Below are 18,203 nucleotides of genomic sequence, written 5' to 3' on the forward strand. Positions count from 1 at the left end.
AGGACATAATGATGATTAAATGCTAATTGTCCACCTGTCCTGTCCATTGCATGTTGTATAACAGTCAACACATCAGTATCAAAGCCATAACACAAAACCACTGCTGTGATGCGTGGCTGTGGGTTTGTGGCTTTGAGTGCATGTCTGTCTGTGTGTGGGTGTGTGTGACAGGCCACCGTAGGCTCCCTCTAACCTCGCATGTGAAACTACTCTACCCCCTCGCACACAGGGATTCCCCCATAGCCGTGAGTGTGGAACGTCACCTACATGTTGAAACTGCGTCATGGCCAAGTAGAGTGCACATCTGTAGGAACAGAGGAGAAGGCAGACCACGTACCGTGAAACTGCTGCCCTTGCTCATTCTAATGGTAAAAACACTGCAGAACCACATTTTGGTTAAGGTAGAAAACACATATCAAAGCAATCATGATATGATACATGGCATCAGGTATAAACTAATTAGGTGATTTATATTTTCTGAGATATGCAATCATTAACATCGTTGTGCTTGTTACTGCCATCCCCGACTTGCCATTGGAGGGGATGTAACACGTTCTGTATCAGGCTACAACATGCATATACAGTACCAGTCAAAAAATTTGGACACACCTACTCATTCCAAGGTTTTTCTTTTATTTTTACTATTTTCTACATTGTAGAATAATAGTGAAGACATCAAAACTATGAAATAACACACAGAATCATGTAGTAACCAAAAAAGTGTTAATAAATACAAATATTTGAGATTCTTCAAAGTAGCCACCCTTTGCCTTGATGACAGCTTTGCACACTCTTAGCATTCTCTCAACCAGCTTCTTGAGGTAGTCACCTGGAATGCATTTTCAATTAACAAGTGTGCCTTGTTAAGTTCATTTGTGGAATTTCTTTCCTCAATGCGTTTTTAGCCAATCAGTTGTGTTGTGACAAGGTAGGGGTGGTATAGAGAAGATAGCCCTATTTGGTAAAAGACCAAGTCCATATTAAGGCAATAACTGTTCAAATAACATTTACATTACATTTAAGTCATTTAGCAGACGCTCTTATCCAGAGCGACTTACAAATTGGTGCATTCACCTTATGATATCCAGTGGAACAACCACTTTACAATAGTGCATCTAAATCTTTTAAGGGGGGGGGTTAGAAGGATTACTTTATCCTATCCTAGGTATTCCTTAAAGAAGTGGGGTTTCAGGTGTCTCCGGAAGGTGGTGACTGACTCCGCTGTCCTGGCGTCGTGAGGGAGCTTGTTCCACCATTGGGGTGCCAGAGCAGCGAACAGTTTTGACTGGGCTGAGCGGGAACTGTGCTTCCTCAGAGGTAGGGGGGCCAGCAGGCCAGAGGTGGATGAACGCAGTGCCCTTGTTTGGGTGTAGGGCCTGATCAGAGCCTGAAGGTATGGAGGTGCCGATTTTTTAGTTCAAATGTCTTTGTGAGACGCAGAGTAGGTGAACAGATGATATCCCTATTTGTGGTTCCCACCGTGAAGCATGGAGGAGGAGGTGTGATGGTGCTTTGCTAGTGACACTGTCAGTGATTTATTTAGAATTCAAGGCACACTTAACCAGCATGGCTACCACAGCATTCTGCAGCGATACACCATCCCATCTGGTTTGCGCTTAGTGGGACTATCATTTGTTTTTCAACAGGACAATGACCCAACACACCTCCAGGCTGTGTAAGGGCTGTTTGACCAAGAAGGAGAATGATGGGGTGCTGCATCAGATGACCTGGCCTCCACAATCACCCGACCTCAACCCAATTGAGATGGTTTGGGATGAGTTGAACCGCAGAGTGAAGGAAAAGCAGCCAACAAGTGCTCAGCATATGTGGGAACTCCTTCAAGACTGTTGGAAAAGCATTCCAGATGAAGCTGGTTGAGAGAATGCCAGGAGTGTGCAAAGCTGTCATCAAGGTAAAGGTTGGCTACTTTGAAGAATCTCAAATATTAAATATATTCTGATTTGTTTAACACTTTTTTGGTTACTACATGATTCCATATGTGTTAATTCATAGTTTTGATGTCTTCACTATTATTCTGCAATGTTGAAAATAGTACAAATATTGAAAAACCCTTGAATGAGTAGTTGTGTCCAAACTTTTGACTGGTACTGTAAATAAAAATAATTTGATTTGATGAAGACAGATGCTCTCGCCAAATACCTTTTAACAACGCTAAACCACTCCAATCAGGGACATAAATCCTGGGCAATGCCTCGCATACAACAGCTCAGCAAATGAGATGTTGCTCAACATAAACACACACTACCTATTCATTACCTGGGCCTGGCCACGGCTTAAAGGTGTTCCATTCCCAGCGTGCATTAGTGATGCCAAACATTCCTGATGTGCTATCTCACTGTGCCTTGACTTGTAGCACTGAAAGATGTGTAGTCTAAATCCACCGTCTGTCTATACAGGTTTGATTCTCTTCTCCTGATTTATTTGTATAATTAACCTGTTTTTGCAGTATCAGTTAAAGTATAGGTTTGTGTTCATTGGGGTACACTGTAGCAAAACAGTTTGAAACAGAAAACAAACATTTCTTTTTGCACAAGATCAGATATGTTCCTGTTTCACTCCATTTCGGGCAGGTTTTTTTTCTGATTTCGTGCTTACTAAACATGACCCAGGTTCCTGGTGTTAGTGAAGCAGGATAGCGTCAGCAGATGACATTAGACAATAGCTCAGGATTTCCTTAGCTAATTGTGAAATCAAGACTCATCGTGGAAACAAGTTCATTGGAAGCGGCCCCATTGCAGTGTTCTTCATTCCCTGAGGGCTGCCGTGCGTGCAGGCTTTTGTCCCAGCCTAGCAATACAATACCTGATTCAGCTAATCAACAAGACCATGACTTGCTGAATCAAATGTGTTAGTCCTGGGTTTCAACTAATGCCTTTGCACACTGCAGCCCACTATGACCAGGAATAGAGACCAAAGCAACAGGGTTGCTTCCAATGAATATGAATTGATTTTCAGGTTAAGATCATTGCTATATGTGTATCTGCTCCTAAGCAATGTATTACTTTGCCTCCAAATGTTAGATACATTAAAGAACCAGGTTAATCTGCAGGTGGAATGCTCTTCCATAGGAGTTGATGTATAGTTGGTGAATAGCTCAATCGCAGAGATAATAAGATTCTTCTTTTTGTACTCTTCTGTACATTGTCATTCCTTGACAGTATCAAATATAGTGTCTTGCCCTATAATATACTTTCCCAGCAGCTGATATACCCACCTTGACGTATTCATTTCATCTATTAGTTTTTGGGTTATTCATTGAAAATAAATCAAATGTAATAACATGAATGTAAATGATGTGATTACATACTTCTTTCTTCATGGTCTTTTTCTTGCCCAAAAAAAACATTTCTAGTAACAGCATGTATATTATAGTATGAGCATGCTACAGCAGCCCTGTTCACATTGCAACGAAAAAATACTAGATGTTACTGCCTTTTTTTTAATCCTCTACTGGCTTTTTTTTTCACTGGACCGCCCCCGCACGCTTTGCACTGTTGTATTCAGCCTTTTCTTACAGAGAAATATTGCCTATTCAGTGAACGGCGTTCACCCCCTCCCTCCCTTTTAATTTTTTTTTTTTTTACCCCTTCCGCCACAGAGAGCTCTGCCGCTGCTCTCTCTGACATCACAGGCAGGCGTGGTCCGCCCCCACGTTGCCTTGCAGAGATGGGCCTACCTGTGACGCACACACTCCTCCTCGGTGTAACCCTTACCATGCCAGAGGCTTGTATGAACACAGGGAGAACCGGATTGGGATCATCTTTAAAAATAAGATTAGAAGTGCATGCACTGCAGTGGTTTGTTTTAGAGGTGGAGCAGCTCCATTCACAGGAAGAAATGGTTTGTGTGACGTATGTCTAATAAAACAAAAGAGTAAATGTCCGAAAATCTTTATTGGCTCTTCTATGACATTTGTGTGTAGAAATAATATGTTGATATAGTATGGCCTTTGGGACAGGTCTTTAATGTTAAGAAATAATTTGCAGGAAGACTAAGGGAAGACTTCCTCTGGTGACTTTCAGCAAATATTCCCTGCATCCTTTTATACATTTCTAGTTAGTTCTTGGTCAGTTTTATCCAAGATGTGAAGTATAGTTCGTATTAGATGGTGAAGAATAGGCAGCATGGGAACTGAACACGCAGCCTTGGCACCGTGCTTCAATCAACCAAGCTAGGCTCTTCTATTAAAGTCAGGTCAGCCTTATGGTTGAATTGAGTGGGGATAAATGTAGATGCAGTAAGTAGCAGTGAAATGGGTGTACCCACAGGATATTTGGCTCAGGGAATCATAGTGGACTTTCCTTATCCAAGCAGGAACTGTATCCTCCCTTATACTCATGGAACATGAAATGGCGACAACACATAGACATGACACAAGTGAGGCTGATCGAGGGGTATTGGATATCAAATGTTTCTGTTAGTAGTAATGGGATTTTAGTATACTGAGAGCGGTTAAAATGTGTGTGTGGTGTCTGGGGACCCCTATATCAGGCTATAAGTGGTAGATGTCTCCCCTCCTTTTATCTCCTTATTACACTGTCACATAATAGCTACATTGTTGCTATTGTGTAATGCAGTTTTACATGAATTAGTAACTGGATTATTTACCCTTTGTAACAGAGAGCAATACTGGTGGTTGACAAGGTACCCCCCCCCCCCCCATGTCTATCCAACTTGATGGATTCTCCATTCTACAAGCGAACAGGTCTTTGGATTCAGGGAAATCCAGAGGGGTATGTCTCTTCATCAATAACAGATGGTGTGCAGACTCTAGCACAGTGGAAATCTCGACCTATTGTTCACCCGACCCTTCTACCTCCCGAGAGAGTTTTCATCTGTTATCGTGACTGCTGTATATATTCCACCTCAGGACAACAACAAGCTGGCACTTAAAACCTGTTGAGGACAGACGTTCCGCTAGCGTAACGCCTAGCCAATATTCAATGGAACAGCGTGGCGCGAAATACAAAACCTCAAAAATCCAATAATTTCAATTTCTCAAACATACGACTATTTTACACCATTTTAAAGATACACTTCTCCTTAATCCAACCACATTGTCCGATTTCAAAAAGGCTTTACAGCGAAAGCAAAACATTAGATTATGTTAGGAGAGTACATAGACCAAAATAACCACACAGCCATTTTCCAAGCAAGGACATGTGTCAATAAAACCCCAAAACACAGCTAAATGAAGCACTAACCTTTGACGATCTTCATCAGATGACACTCCTAGGACATTATGTTACACAATACATGTATGTTTTGTTCGATCAAGTTCATATTTATATCCAAAAACAGCATTTTACATTGGCGCGTGATGTTCAGAAAATGTATTCCCACCAAAAACTACCGGTGAATTTACAAAAATACTCATCATAAACGTTGACAAAATACATAACAATTATTTTAAGAATTATAGATACAGAACTCCTTTATGCAACCGCTGTGTCAGATCTTAAAATAGCTTTACGGAGAAAGCACATTTTTCAATATTCTGAGTACATAGCTCCCCATCACAGAAAGCTATACAGACACCCGCCAAGTTCGGGGCAACCTAAACTCAGAATTAGTATTAGAAATATGCTCTTACCTTTGCTGATCTTCGTCAGAATGCACTCCCAGGACTGCTATTTCCACAAGAAATGTTGTTTTTGTTCGAAATAATCCATAGTTATGTCCAAATACCTCTGTTTTGTTCGTGCGTTCAGGTCACTATCCAAAGGCTAACGCGCGAACGCAATTCGAGACACAAAAAGTCAAAATGTTCCATTACCGTACTTAGAAGCATGTCAAACGCTGTTTAAAATCAATATTTATGGTATTTTTCACGTAAAATTGCGATAATATTCCAACCGGACAATAGCGTATTCATTCAAGGAGAAAAAGAAAAAACAGCGAGTCCTCGCGGGACCGCGCATATCCAATCCCTTTGTTGCCAGGCAGACCACTCAGTAACTGAGCTCCTATACTCTGCCCAGTGACAGGAGAAGGCTCAAACCACTTTCTGAAGGCTTTAGACAGCCAATGGAAGCCTTAGAAAGTGCAACTTAACCCCACAGATACTGTAGTTTCGAAAGGGACTAGAAAGAACTACAATTCTCAGATCCTCCACTTCCTGGTTGACTTTTTCTCAGGTTTTTAACTGCCATATGAGTTCTGTTATACTCACAGACACCATTCAAACAGTTTTAGAAACTTCAGAGTGTTTTCTATCCAAATCTACTAATAATATGCATATTCTCATTTCTGGGCAAGAGTAGTAACCAGTTTACATCGGGTACGTTTTTTCATCCGGCCGTGAAAATACTGCCCCCTATCCATATCAGGTTTAACAAACTCTACGAGGCTATAAACAAGCAGGAAACCATGCACCCGGAGGCTGCTTTACCTGTTGCCAGAGATACGTGATGCCCAACTTCTATCAACACATCTCCTTCACCGCTAGGGCGATAAAGTCCTTCCGTGTCCCCCTTTCAGCAAATCAGATCATGTCTCTATACTCCTGCTTCCTGTTTACAAACAAGCTCAATTAGAAAGTACCTGTGATGCGCTCCATAGAGAAATGCCCTCCGAATCGGAGGCTATGTTACAGGACTGCTTTGCTAGTGCCAACTGGAATATTCGGGAATCCGCCGATAGCACCAACAAGCTAACCACCTCGGGCTTCGTCAGGAAATGCATTGCCAACGTTGTCCCCACAGTGAAGGTTTGCTGCTTCCCCAATCAAAAGCCCTGGATTAACACTGAGGTATGCGCTAAACTAAAGGACAGAGCTACCGCACACAGTGCTATCGCAACCAACCCCAAAGCTACGGCCGAGGACACAAACGTGTACAAGAAGTCCTGCTATGACCTCCGCAGAGCCATGAAACAGGCAAGAGGACAATACAGGAACAAGGTGGAATGTTATTATGCCGTCTCCGACATTCGACGCATCTGACAGGGGCTACAGTCCAGATAATTTTCAACCTGTCAGTCTGTAATCCCCAAGTCTCAAGCTGACTCCATCATTCCTGTTCCCGAGAACTAAGGCTACCTGCCACAATAACTACTGCCCTGTAGCACTAACATCTGTAATCCATAAAGTGCTTTGAAAGACTGGTCATGGCACATATCCCCTCCATTATCCTAGACACCCTAGACCCACACCAATTTGCATACTGCCCCAACAGATCTATAGACGATGCAATCTCAATTGCCAGCTCGGGAGCCTGGAACTGAACACCTCCCTCTGCAACTGGATCCTGGATTTCCTGAAGGGCTGACCCCAGGTCGTGAGAGTAGCCAACAACACCTCTGCCACGCTGACCCTCAACATAGGGGACCCCCGGGAGTGTGTGCTTAGCCCCCTTCTGTACTCCCTGTTTACCCACGACTGTGTGGACACGCACAAGTTTGCTGATGACATGACGGTGGTAGGCCTGATCACCAACAGCGATGAGACAGCCTACAGGGAGGAGGTTGGAGAACTGTCAGTGTGGTTCTAGGACAACAACCTGCCCCTCAACGTCAGCAAAACCAAGGAGCTGATTGTGGACTAAAGGTAACAGGGACGGGTACACATCCCCATCCAAATCGACGGGTCGCAGTTGAGAGGGCCAAAAGTTTCAAATTCCCCTGTGTCCATATCACTGAGGACTTAACATGGTCCTCTCAAACCAGAACCGTTGTGAAGGTCGGCAACGCCTCTTCTCCCTCAGGAGGTTGAAACGATTTGGCATGGCCCCTCAGATCCTCAGGAACGTTGACTGCGGCACCATTGAGAGCATCCTGACTGGTTGTATCACGTCTGGTATGGCAACTGCATCGCCCGCGACCCTACAATTCCCTGATCAGTAAGCTGCTCTGACAGCTGATGCTTAAAGTTAGTGAGGGAGACATGACTCCAGCTTCAGTGATTTATTTTTATTTTATTTATTTTTTTCAATTCGTTACAGTCATTGGCAGCAGAGAACTGGAAGGAAAGGCGCACAAAGGAGAAGTTGGCATTGGAGGTGACCAGTGAAGTATACCTGTTGGAGTGCGTGCTACGGGTGGGTGCTGCTATGGTGACCAGTGAGCTGAGATAAGGCGGGGCTTTACCTAGCCAAGACTTATAGATGACCTGGAGCCAATGGGTTTGGTGACGAATATGAAGCGAGAGCCAGCCAACGAGAGCATACAGGTCGCAGTGGTGGGTAGGGAGTTTTTCCAAGCCACCGTGCTTCTACACCGTGCTTCTACACCAACATTGCTTGCCATTTGGGGTTTTAGGCTGGGTTTCTGTACAGCACTTTGTGACATCAGCTGATGTAAGAAGGGCTTTATAAATACATTTGATTGATTGATTTGATAGTGTATGGGGCTTTGGTGACAACGGATGGCACTGTTACAGACTACATCCAATTTGCTGAGTCGAGTGTTGGAGGCTATTTTGTAAATTACATTGCCGAAGTCAAGGATCGGTAGGATAGTCAGTTTTACGAAGGTATGTTTGGCAGCATGAGTGAAGGATGCTTTGTTGCGAAATAGGAAGCCGATTCTAGATTTAATTTTAGATTGGAGATGCTTAATGTGAGTCTGGAAGGAGAGTTTACAGTCTAACCAGACACCTAGGTATTTGTAGTTGTCCACATATTCTAAGTCAGAACCATCCAGAGTAGTGCTAGACGGGCAGGCGGGTGCGGGCAACGATCGTTTGAAGAGCATGCATTTAGTTTTACTTGCATTTAAGAGCAGTTGGAGGCCACAGAAGGAGTGTTGTATGGCATTGAAGCTCGTCTGGAGGTTAGTTAACACTGTGTCCAAAGAAGGGCCAGAAGTATACAGACACAACTACTCATTCAAGGATTTATATTTATTTTTTAATATTTTCTACATTGTAGAATAATAGTGAAGACATCAAAACTATGAAATAACACATATGGAACCATGTAGTAACCAAAACATTTTTAAACAAATAAATATATATTTTGGATTTTAGATTCTTCAAAGTAGCCTTGATGGGAGCTTTGCACACTCTTGGCATTTTCTCAATCAGCTTCACCTGGATTGCTTTTTCAACAGTCTTGAAGGAGTTTGCACATATGCTTAGCACTTGTTGGCTGCTTTTCCTTCACTCTGTGGTCCAACTCATCCCAAACCATCTCACTTGGGTTGTGGTCAGGTGATCTGATGCAGCACTCCATCACTCTCATTCTTGGTCAAATAGCCCTTACACAGTCTGGAGGTGTGTGGGGTCATTGTCCTGTTGAAAACAAATGGTAGTCCCACTAAGCACAAACCAGATGGGATGGAGTATCATTGCAGAATGCTGTGGTAGCCATGCTGGTTAAGTGTGCCTTGAATTCTAAATAAATAACCGACAGTGTCACCAGAAAAGCACTTCCAGACCATCACACATCGTCCTCGATGCTTCACGGTGGGAACCACACATGCGGAGAACATCCGTTCACCTACTCTGCGTCTCACAAAGACACAGCGGTTGGAACCAAAAATCTCAAATTTGGACTCATCAGACCAAAGAACTGATTTCCACCGGTCTAATGTCCATTGCTCGTGTTTCTTGGCCCAAGCAAGTCTTTTCTTATTGGTGTCCTTTAGTAGTGGTTTCTTTGCAGCAATTCAACCATGAAGGCCTGATTAACGAATTCTCCTCTGAACAGTTGATGTTGAGATGTGTCTGTTACTTGAACTCTGTGAAGCATTTATTTGGGCTGCAAATCTGAGGTGTGGTTAACTCTAATGAACTAATCCTCTGCAGCAGAGGTCATTCTAGGTCTTCGTTTCCTGTGGCGGTCCTCATGAGAGCCAGTTTCATCATAGCACCTGATGGGTTTTGCGACTGCACTTGAAGAAACTTTCAATGGTCTTGAAATTTTCCGGATTGACTGACCTTCATGTTTTAAAGTAATGATGGACTGTCATTTCTCTTTGCTTATTTGAGCTATTGTTGCCATAATATGGATTTATCCCTATTTGGTAAAATACCATCTTCTGAATACCAGCCCTACCTTGTTACCAGGGTTGTGGAGTAACGGATGACATAATCCGTAACATGTAAGGGATTATAAAAAAGTTGTAACTGTAATCTGTTACCAGCTAAAATATTGTAGTCAGATTACAGATATTTTAAAAGAAAATAGATTATTACTTCGAGGATGACTTTTAATTTCAGAAAGGATGTTTGCGGGGAAAAAAATCTGACACTTGGTTTTTTTCAATGCATTCAAATCAGCATTGAAAAAAGGCACACGTTTAAATTTGTTCAATGTGAGCGAGTCTGACCATAAGTCAGAGACCACTATGATGACATACCCAATGTGTTTCATGCATCGCGGGAAAAGATCAGGAATAGGCTTTTGTAGGCTACAGTCCAAGCTATATCTTCCAATGATGTGACTGCTGTCAGCATCCAAAGATTATCCAATTTGAATAAATGCTTGGAGGTAAGAATGACAGCAGTGGTGTTGTCTACGGCGATATGGATTTCACTTATTATTGATATCTACATAGCGCATTGATGGAATCACACTGCTGCTCTTTAGTTTAGCTATTTGCGCCTTACGGATTGTGGTTGTTGTAGATGGCTGTTCACAAATCTAAATGTGTATTTGAATCCAAGAAGTTTAAGCTGCCTATCAATCATTGTTTTTTAAACCATTGGACAGCCAGTGAAAAATGCGCTCTTGCAACAGTTGCATAGTGCGGATCCCAACCTATGGAATAAAAGTGAGGCTTTTATTGTTTAATCTAATTCACGCGGATAAAACAATATACCCATAGGTCTAATGGATACGTGCTCAATCTCGCACACTTTTGATAGACTTAAAGGGGCAATCTGTAGCTGCTACATCCATTTCTTAACTTATCAAATATATATATATATAGAATGTATTATACAGTTGAAGTCGGAAGTTTACATACACCTTAGCCAACTACATTTAAACTCAGTTTTTCACAATTCCTGACATTTAATCCTAGTACAAATTCCCTGTCTAGGTCAGTTAGGATCACCACTTTATTTTAAGAATGTGAAATGTCAGAATAATACTAGTGAGAATTATTTATTTCAGCTTTTATTTCTTTCATCACATTCCCAGTGGGTCAGAAGTTTACATACACTCCATTAGTATTTGGTAGCATTGCCTTTTAATTGTTTAACTTCCACAAGCTCCCCACAATAAGTTGGGAGAATTTTGGCTCATTCCTCCTGACAGAGCTGGTGTAACTGAGTCAGGTTTGTTGGCCTCCATGCTCGCACACACTTTTTCAGTTCTGCCCACATATTTTCTACTGGATTGAGGTCAGGGCTTTGTGATGGCCACTCCAATACCTTGACTTTGATTCCTTAAACCATTTTGCCACAACTTTGGAAGTATGCTTGGGGTCATTGTCCATTTGGAAGACCCATTTGCATCCAAGCTTTAACTTCCTGACTGATGTCTTGAGATGTTGCTTCAATATATCCACATAATCTTCCTCACTCATGATGCCATCTACTTTGTGAAGGGCACCAGTCCCTCCTGCAGCAAAGCAACATGATGCTGCCACCCCTGTGCTTCACGGTTGGGATGGTGTTCTTCGGCTTGCAAGCCTCCCCCTTTTTCCTCCAAACATAACAATGGTCATTATGGCCAAACAGTTCTATGTTTCTTTCATCAGACCAGAGGACATTTCTCCAAAAGTACGATCTTTGTCCCCATGTGCAGTTGCAAAACGTAGTCTGGCTTTTTTATGGTGGTTTTGGAGCAGTGGCTTCTTCCTTGCTGAGCGGCCTTTCCAGGTTATGACGATATAGGACTAGTTTTTACTGTAGATATAGATACTTTTGTACCTGTTTCCTCCAGCATCTTCACAAGGTCCTTTGCTGTTGTTCTGGGATTGATTTGCACTTTTCGCACCAAAGTACGTTCATCTCTAGGAGACAGAACGCGTCTCCTTCCTGAGCGGTATGACGGCTGCGTGGTCCCATGGTGTTTATACTTGCGTACTATTGTTTGTACAGATGAATGTGGTACCTTCAGGCATTTGGAAATTGCTCCCAAGGATGAAGCAGACTTGTGGAGGTCTACCATTTTATTTTCTGAGGTCTTGGCTGATTTCTTTAGATTTTCCCATGATGTCAAGCAAAGAGGCACTGAGTTTGAAGGTTAGCCTTGAAATACATCCACAGGTACACCTCCAATTGACTCAAAAGATGTCAATTAGCCTATCAGAAGCTTCTAAAGCCATGACATCATTTTATGGAATTTTCCAAGCTGTTTAAGGGACAGTCAACTTAGTGTATGTAAACTTCTGACCCACTGGAATTGTGATACAGTGAATTATAAGTGAAATAATCTGTCTGTAAACAATTGTTGGGAAAATGACTTGTGTCATGCACAATGTAGATGTCCTAACTGACTTGCCAAAACTATAGTTTGTTAACAAGAAATGTGTGGAGTGGTTGAAAAACGAGTTTTAATGACTCCAACCTAATTGTATGTGTCAAACGGTGGGTGTAGCTGGTGCATGGAAGTCAGGCGCAGGAGAGCAGAGATGATTGAACAAAGAAGCACTTTACTGAGGCAATTGTAAGAACAGAACGCAACCGCGTCACAAAACCAAATGCCCAAAGAACAAGTGAGGCAGCACAAAGTACAACAACCAAGTACAAAGTACCGGCTGTCACAAATCACGGGTACAAATCAAACCCGGCGCAAACCAGCCGGAAGCGTGCCAACCTGACAATAAACAATACCCCACACAGACATGGAGGGAACAGAGGGCTAAATACACATAGTAATCATGAGGAGATGTAAACCAGGTGTGCGGAAAACAAGACAAAACAAATAGAAAATTAAAGGTGGAGCGGCAATGGCTAGAAGACCGGTGACGTCGACCGCCACACGAACAAGGAGAGGGACCAACTTCGACGGAAGTCGTAACAGTATGTAAACTTCCTACTTCAACTGTACATGTAGGTAGAGGGTGAAACACAGACAGTCCGCGTAGCTGTTTAATTAACTGTTCAGCAGTATTATCGCTTTGGGGTAGAAGCTGTTCAGGAGCCTTTTTGTCCCAGACTCGGTGCTCCGGGCACCATTTCCGTGTGGTAGCGGAGAGAACAGACTGTGACTTGCGTGCCTGGAGTCTTTGACAATTTTTAGGGCCTTCCTCTGACACCGCCTGGTATAGAAGTCCTGGATGGCTGGTAGCTCGGCCCCAGTGATGTACTGGTTTGTACAGACTACCCTCTGTAGAGCCTTGTGGTCAGATGCCGAGCTCTCAATGGTGCAGCTGTAAAACCTTTTGAGGATCTGCGGGCCCATGCCAAATCTTTTCAGCCTCCTGAGGGGGTAGAGGTGTTGTCGTGCCCTCTTCATGACTGTGTTGGTGTGTTTGAAACCATGATAGGTCCTTAGTGATGTGGACACCGAGAAACTTGAAGCTCTCAACCATCTCCACTACAGTCCCGTCGATGTAAATGGGGTCGTGCTCGGCCCTCCGTTTTCATGTGTTCCACGATCAGCTCCTTTGTCTTGCTGATGTTGAGGGAGAGGTTGTTGTCCTGGCACCACACTGCTTACCAAGAAGTCAGTGAAGGTTCCTGAGTGGCTGAGTTACAGTTTTCACTTAAATTTGCTTGAAATTCTATGGCAAGACCTGAACATTATTGTTTAGGAAAGATTAACAACCAATTTGAAAGAGCTTGAAGAATTTAAAAAAGAATAATGGGCAAATGTTGAACAATCCAGGTGTGGAAAGCTCTTCGAGACTTACCCAGAAGACTCACAGGTTTAATCGCTGCCAAAGGTGATTCTAACATGTATTGACTCAGGGGGTTGAGTCTTTATCTAATCAAAATATATTACTGTTTTATTTTTCATTATTTGTATTTTTTTTAAATAAATGTTAGTTTTTCTTCCACTTTGACAGAGTATTTTGTGTAGCTCGTTGAGTCTGTGCTCCGCTCCATAACGATTTAATTAGCCTACATGTCTTTTTTTTATATATATATATCAACTGTTAATAATAATCCTCAGCAACAATCACACGGCCGTGGCAGCGTTTACAGAGGTAAGCAAATATAGGTCAACGAAACAATATAATTAAATGGAATAATAACGTAAGCTGTAACAACTGAAGGGAACTAACAGTAAATTGGCAGTTGAATATGTACCGACGGTCGATACTGATAGTGGCTAATATTTAACATGATAGAAATAGGAAACAGAGAAAGTCTGGGTAGCCTATAATTAAGAGGTAGCCTATAACTAAGAGGTAGCCTATAACTAAGAGGTAGCCTATAACTAAGGTGGTGGAATTAATAGGGATTTAAGTCAAGGTCAGAATACGAATTATCTGTAGACACACCCCCGCCACACCTTCATTTATTAGATATCCACGCCAAACGAATAGCGGTTAAATAGCATGCTATTCTCATGTTTAAGTTCAAGGTCAATCTAGAAAAAAGAAACGCACACCTTTAAAGGCGAGGTGCTGGCTAGCGGAGTAGAACACTAGAAAATAAAGGAAAGCTGCACACTCTAAGAGCTCAGATGCAAAAATTTTATCACCAACGTTTCGACAGCGAAGCTGTCTTCATCAGGGTATCATCAAACACTGCGAGATGAGTCATTTATATAGTGTCAAGAGACACACAGGTGTTTGTAATCATGGCCAAGTATGGCCTAATATCATTGGTTAACTCAAATATTTAAAAAAATGGCATACAAAGAACATACAAAAAGACAAACAAATGGATAGCATACGATCATAGCATTTGTAGTCTAAAATGTATCTAACAAACAATTACAATGGCAAAATCACAATTATCACAAGAATCACAAGTTCAATAAGTTCAAGGTCAGAATACGCCTAGAGAGAAAAGTGCATGAAAAGGGAATTACGTTTCATTTACTTGCACTTAACTCGGGTCAGAATCAGCCCTGTGGTGAATGAACTTTGAAACTTGAAAATAAGAGTAGGTCACTCTTACCTTATAACATTGTATATGCCTTTACTGTGTCAATCAGTTAATGAAAATAGTGTGACCTTGAATACACTGATAGTCATTATATATCATGTGTTTTTATAAAGCTTATTATAAAAACCACACTCTTAGTCCTAGTATCTTCTCCATTTGCTATTTTCTTCTTTCACCACACTTTTTGGACAAGGTAAAAAATAATGTTATAGGGTATTTAGTGCAAAAACATTTGTCAAACAGAACTCAATGACTTGTGTTACTGTGCAAAAGCAATAGAACAGGGAAGAAAACAAGCCTTGACCAACCCCCACGCCTCCATCCAAGATTTGCTATGACATCAAACCACAATGCACCGCAGTGTTTGCAGTTTACCCGCCTTCTCCATGGCAATGGGGCTAGTACGTCCCCTTATTCAAATAAAACACGGAAAAAACGTGATTTCTGTCCAATCTGCGCGCTCTGAAGTGACATAATGGAATTTACGAGGATAGAAAAGGTAGCGGCAGCATGCGGAGCGCACACATTGGAACTTCTACCCCTCTAGTCGAGAGATTAACCATCGACTGTTTCTTATCTATTGTTTATTAACAAGGAAAAACAAAAAACGACAACATTTTTGAGGCAAAGGGTGATTTATACCCAGAACTTGGAGAAGGGGTAGGGAAACTTTAAAGAGCATTTGATTTAATGTTATGCAAATTACGCATCGTTTCCTCTTCAGCAACTGAGAGGTTATGGGAACCCCTCTTTCTGTCGTAAGGCTCTGCTGACTTTTTACAGCTGCTGTCATCTAAGATTTTGTCTTTTACCAAAATATGATGAAGAATGACATTCATTTAAACCTTGTAGATGCCACTAATCTAAAGCCCCATCTCCGCGACGGCGAGGGCATTCTCAACTCCCAGGACCTTGGGCTGCTGAAACTGGCTTCCCCGGAGCTGGAGAGACTCCTCATTCAGTCCAACGGAATGGTCGTAACAACACCGACCTCTCAGTTCCTCTACCCCAAGTCAGTAACTGACGAACAGGAGTTTGCCGAGGGATTCGTCAAGGCTCTGGAGGACTTACACAAACAGAACCAGCTGAACGGGGGGACTTGCGCTCAAACGAACAGTCTCGACCTAAGTACCAACGTGGCTCCTGTCACTGTACACATGGACTTACCCGTCTATACGAACTTGAACAGTTATGGTAATGGACCTTTGGGCACCACTGTCAATTACTCCACAGACACTGTACCCTTCCCACCTCCTCCCTCTCACCATTTAGGTGGCACACAGCAGCAACAAGCACATTCCCGGTTGCAATCCTTGAAGGATGAGCCGCAGACAGTCCCTGACTTGCACAGCTTCGGCGACAGTCCACCACTGTCGCCTATCAACATGGACACACAGGAGCGCATTAAAGCCGAGAGGAAAAAGCTGCGGAATAGAATTGCTGCGTCCAAGTGCCGAAAGAGGAAACTGGAGAGGATATCCAGACTCGAAGACAAAGTCAATAACCTAAAAACTCAAAACACTGACCTGGCCTCAACGGCAAGTGTACTCCGGGATCAAGTGGCTCAGCTAAAACAAAATGTTTTGAATCATGTGAACAGCGGATGCCAATTGTTGCCACATCAAGTTCAAGTGTACTAATCGCAGGACGACATTGGTCAACCAGCATAAATAAGCTCAATATCTGTTCTCTTGTTGGCTCTCAAATATCTCAATTATGCACGTAGAGCCATCGACTTTACAGACTTAAAGGACTTCACTAATGTACATTATCTGTTTACACATTCTTTCTCATGGGTGTAAGACTGGATCAAACCAGTTCATCATTATTGTATTAGTATATCATAGCCTTATACTGAATAAATAAATATTTGCATGTTTATTGACAAACTCGAATGTTACCTAAGAGGGTGTCATTGGGTGCACGTCATTTCTTACCCCTTTTAACGTTTACAAGCAAGCACTTGTACATTTTATATCCAATGCTCCAGTGTCTTATTTCAGTGTTATCTTAATATGAAACTGTTGTCACCTTTTTGTTGCACTGAATATTTCCCTTCACATTCCTATTTTACTTGGATTCAGTTATCAAATAAACCTTGCTTGATAATACACGGCACATGTTTTGCTGTCTGTTGGTTCAGTTTTCTGATTCATTTAGAAGCAACAAAACAAGATCCTACACACCAATGTCTTCACAAGCGACAGTAAGCCTTTATACTAGTTGCGTTTTCACAATAGGCTAAATGATTGGGTGGGGTACACAAGGATATTGCTCAATACATATTTGGAAAGTCCAATAAATTATAACTTGGGTCCAACCCAGCATTACAATGTATTTGGTATAAATACACCTTTTAGTACAATATGCCCATGGGACACTTTTCCACTTATTTATGTGAATTTTAAAAGTTAGCATATTAGCCAACTTTATTAGGCCTAAATTGACTCCTAACTCTGGCATCACGTCCGGTGAATGGATTCCATCGTGACATTGTAGCATTTAGCATATTGGATACAAACGTGTCCATTCCTCGCAGGAAGTCCGCTTGCTGTGATATGTCAGTGAATTGTGTATCAACATGGTGTGTTGTGCCCTCTGCTGGTGTAATACGATAGGCCTGTTGCAGAAATTACACTCCTGTGCTGTAGATGAGTTCATGTATTGATTGAGTATACGAAAGGTCATCTAATTAGTTGTATCAACACAATTTCTTTACGTATGATCATTTAGTCCAAAACAAAAATGAAGACTACTTTTAGTTACTTTATACAGTATGAAACTGTTTGCATAGGGCCAAGTTGTGGTAGCACAGTTGATCTATTGGTGTTGTTTTTGTAAATCAAACCTGTAATAATGCTTCATGGATCATTTTATGACAAGGTCATCTCAGGTATAAACACCTTAGTGTAGACAGCCAGACACCTATGAAACAGATGGTCCAAGCTTGCTTTGAATGCAGCCTCAGAGACCACTCTATAGATACCGTAGCGTAGACACCTATGAGCCAGAAACCTATGAGACAGTGAATAACAAATGGTCCTAGCTTGCTTTGAATTTGCAGCATCAGTACCAGGGCTATAAAAGATGTGATGTTGCAGGAGTTGGCAGGCTCCTGGAAGCAATGTTACGAGCCAAATGAGATGGTGCAACTGCTGTGTTTGTGAGTGTCTTCTGTCTTTTTATGTGAGACGCACACTACATAATGATAGTGGTGAACATACATCAT

At 42.1% G+C, this 18,203-nt stretch overlaps 1 protein-coding gene across 1 annotated transcript; it reads left to right on the forward strand.

Moving 5' to 3' along the window:
* Nucleotides 1–15,492: 15,492 nt before the first annotated feature.
* On the forward strand, nt 15,493–17,092 carry LOC106613630 (transcription factor JunD). The gene has a single exon (XM_014216089.3). It carries the CDS (start codon nt 15,793–15,795, stop codon nt 16,612–16,614), a length of 822 nt encoding a protein of 273 aa, XP_014071564.1. The 5' UTR covers nt 15,493–15,792; the 3' UTR covers nt 16,615–17,092.
* The last annotated feature ends 1,111 nt before the right edge of the window (nt 17,093–18,203 follow it).

Source organism: Salmo salar, chromosome 10 (genome assembly GCF_965601325.2).
Source record: "Salmo salar chromosome 10, fSalSal1, whole genome shotgun sequence".
In the NCBI taxonomy this organism is placed as follows: Eukaryota; Metazoa; Chordata; class Actinopteri; order Salmoniformes; family Salmonidae; genus Salmo; species Salmo salar.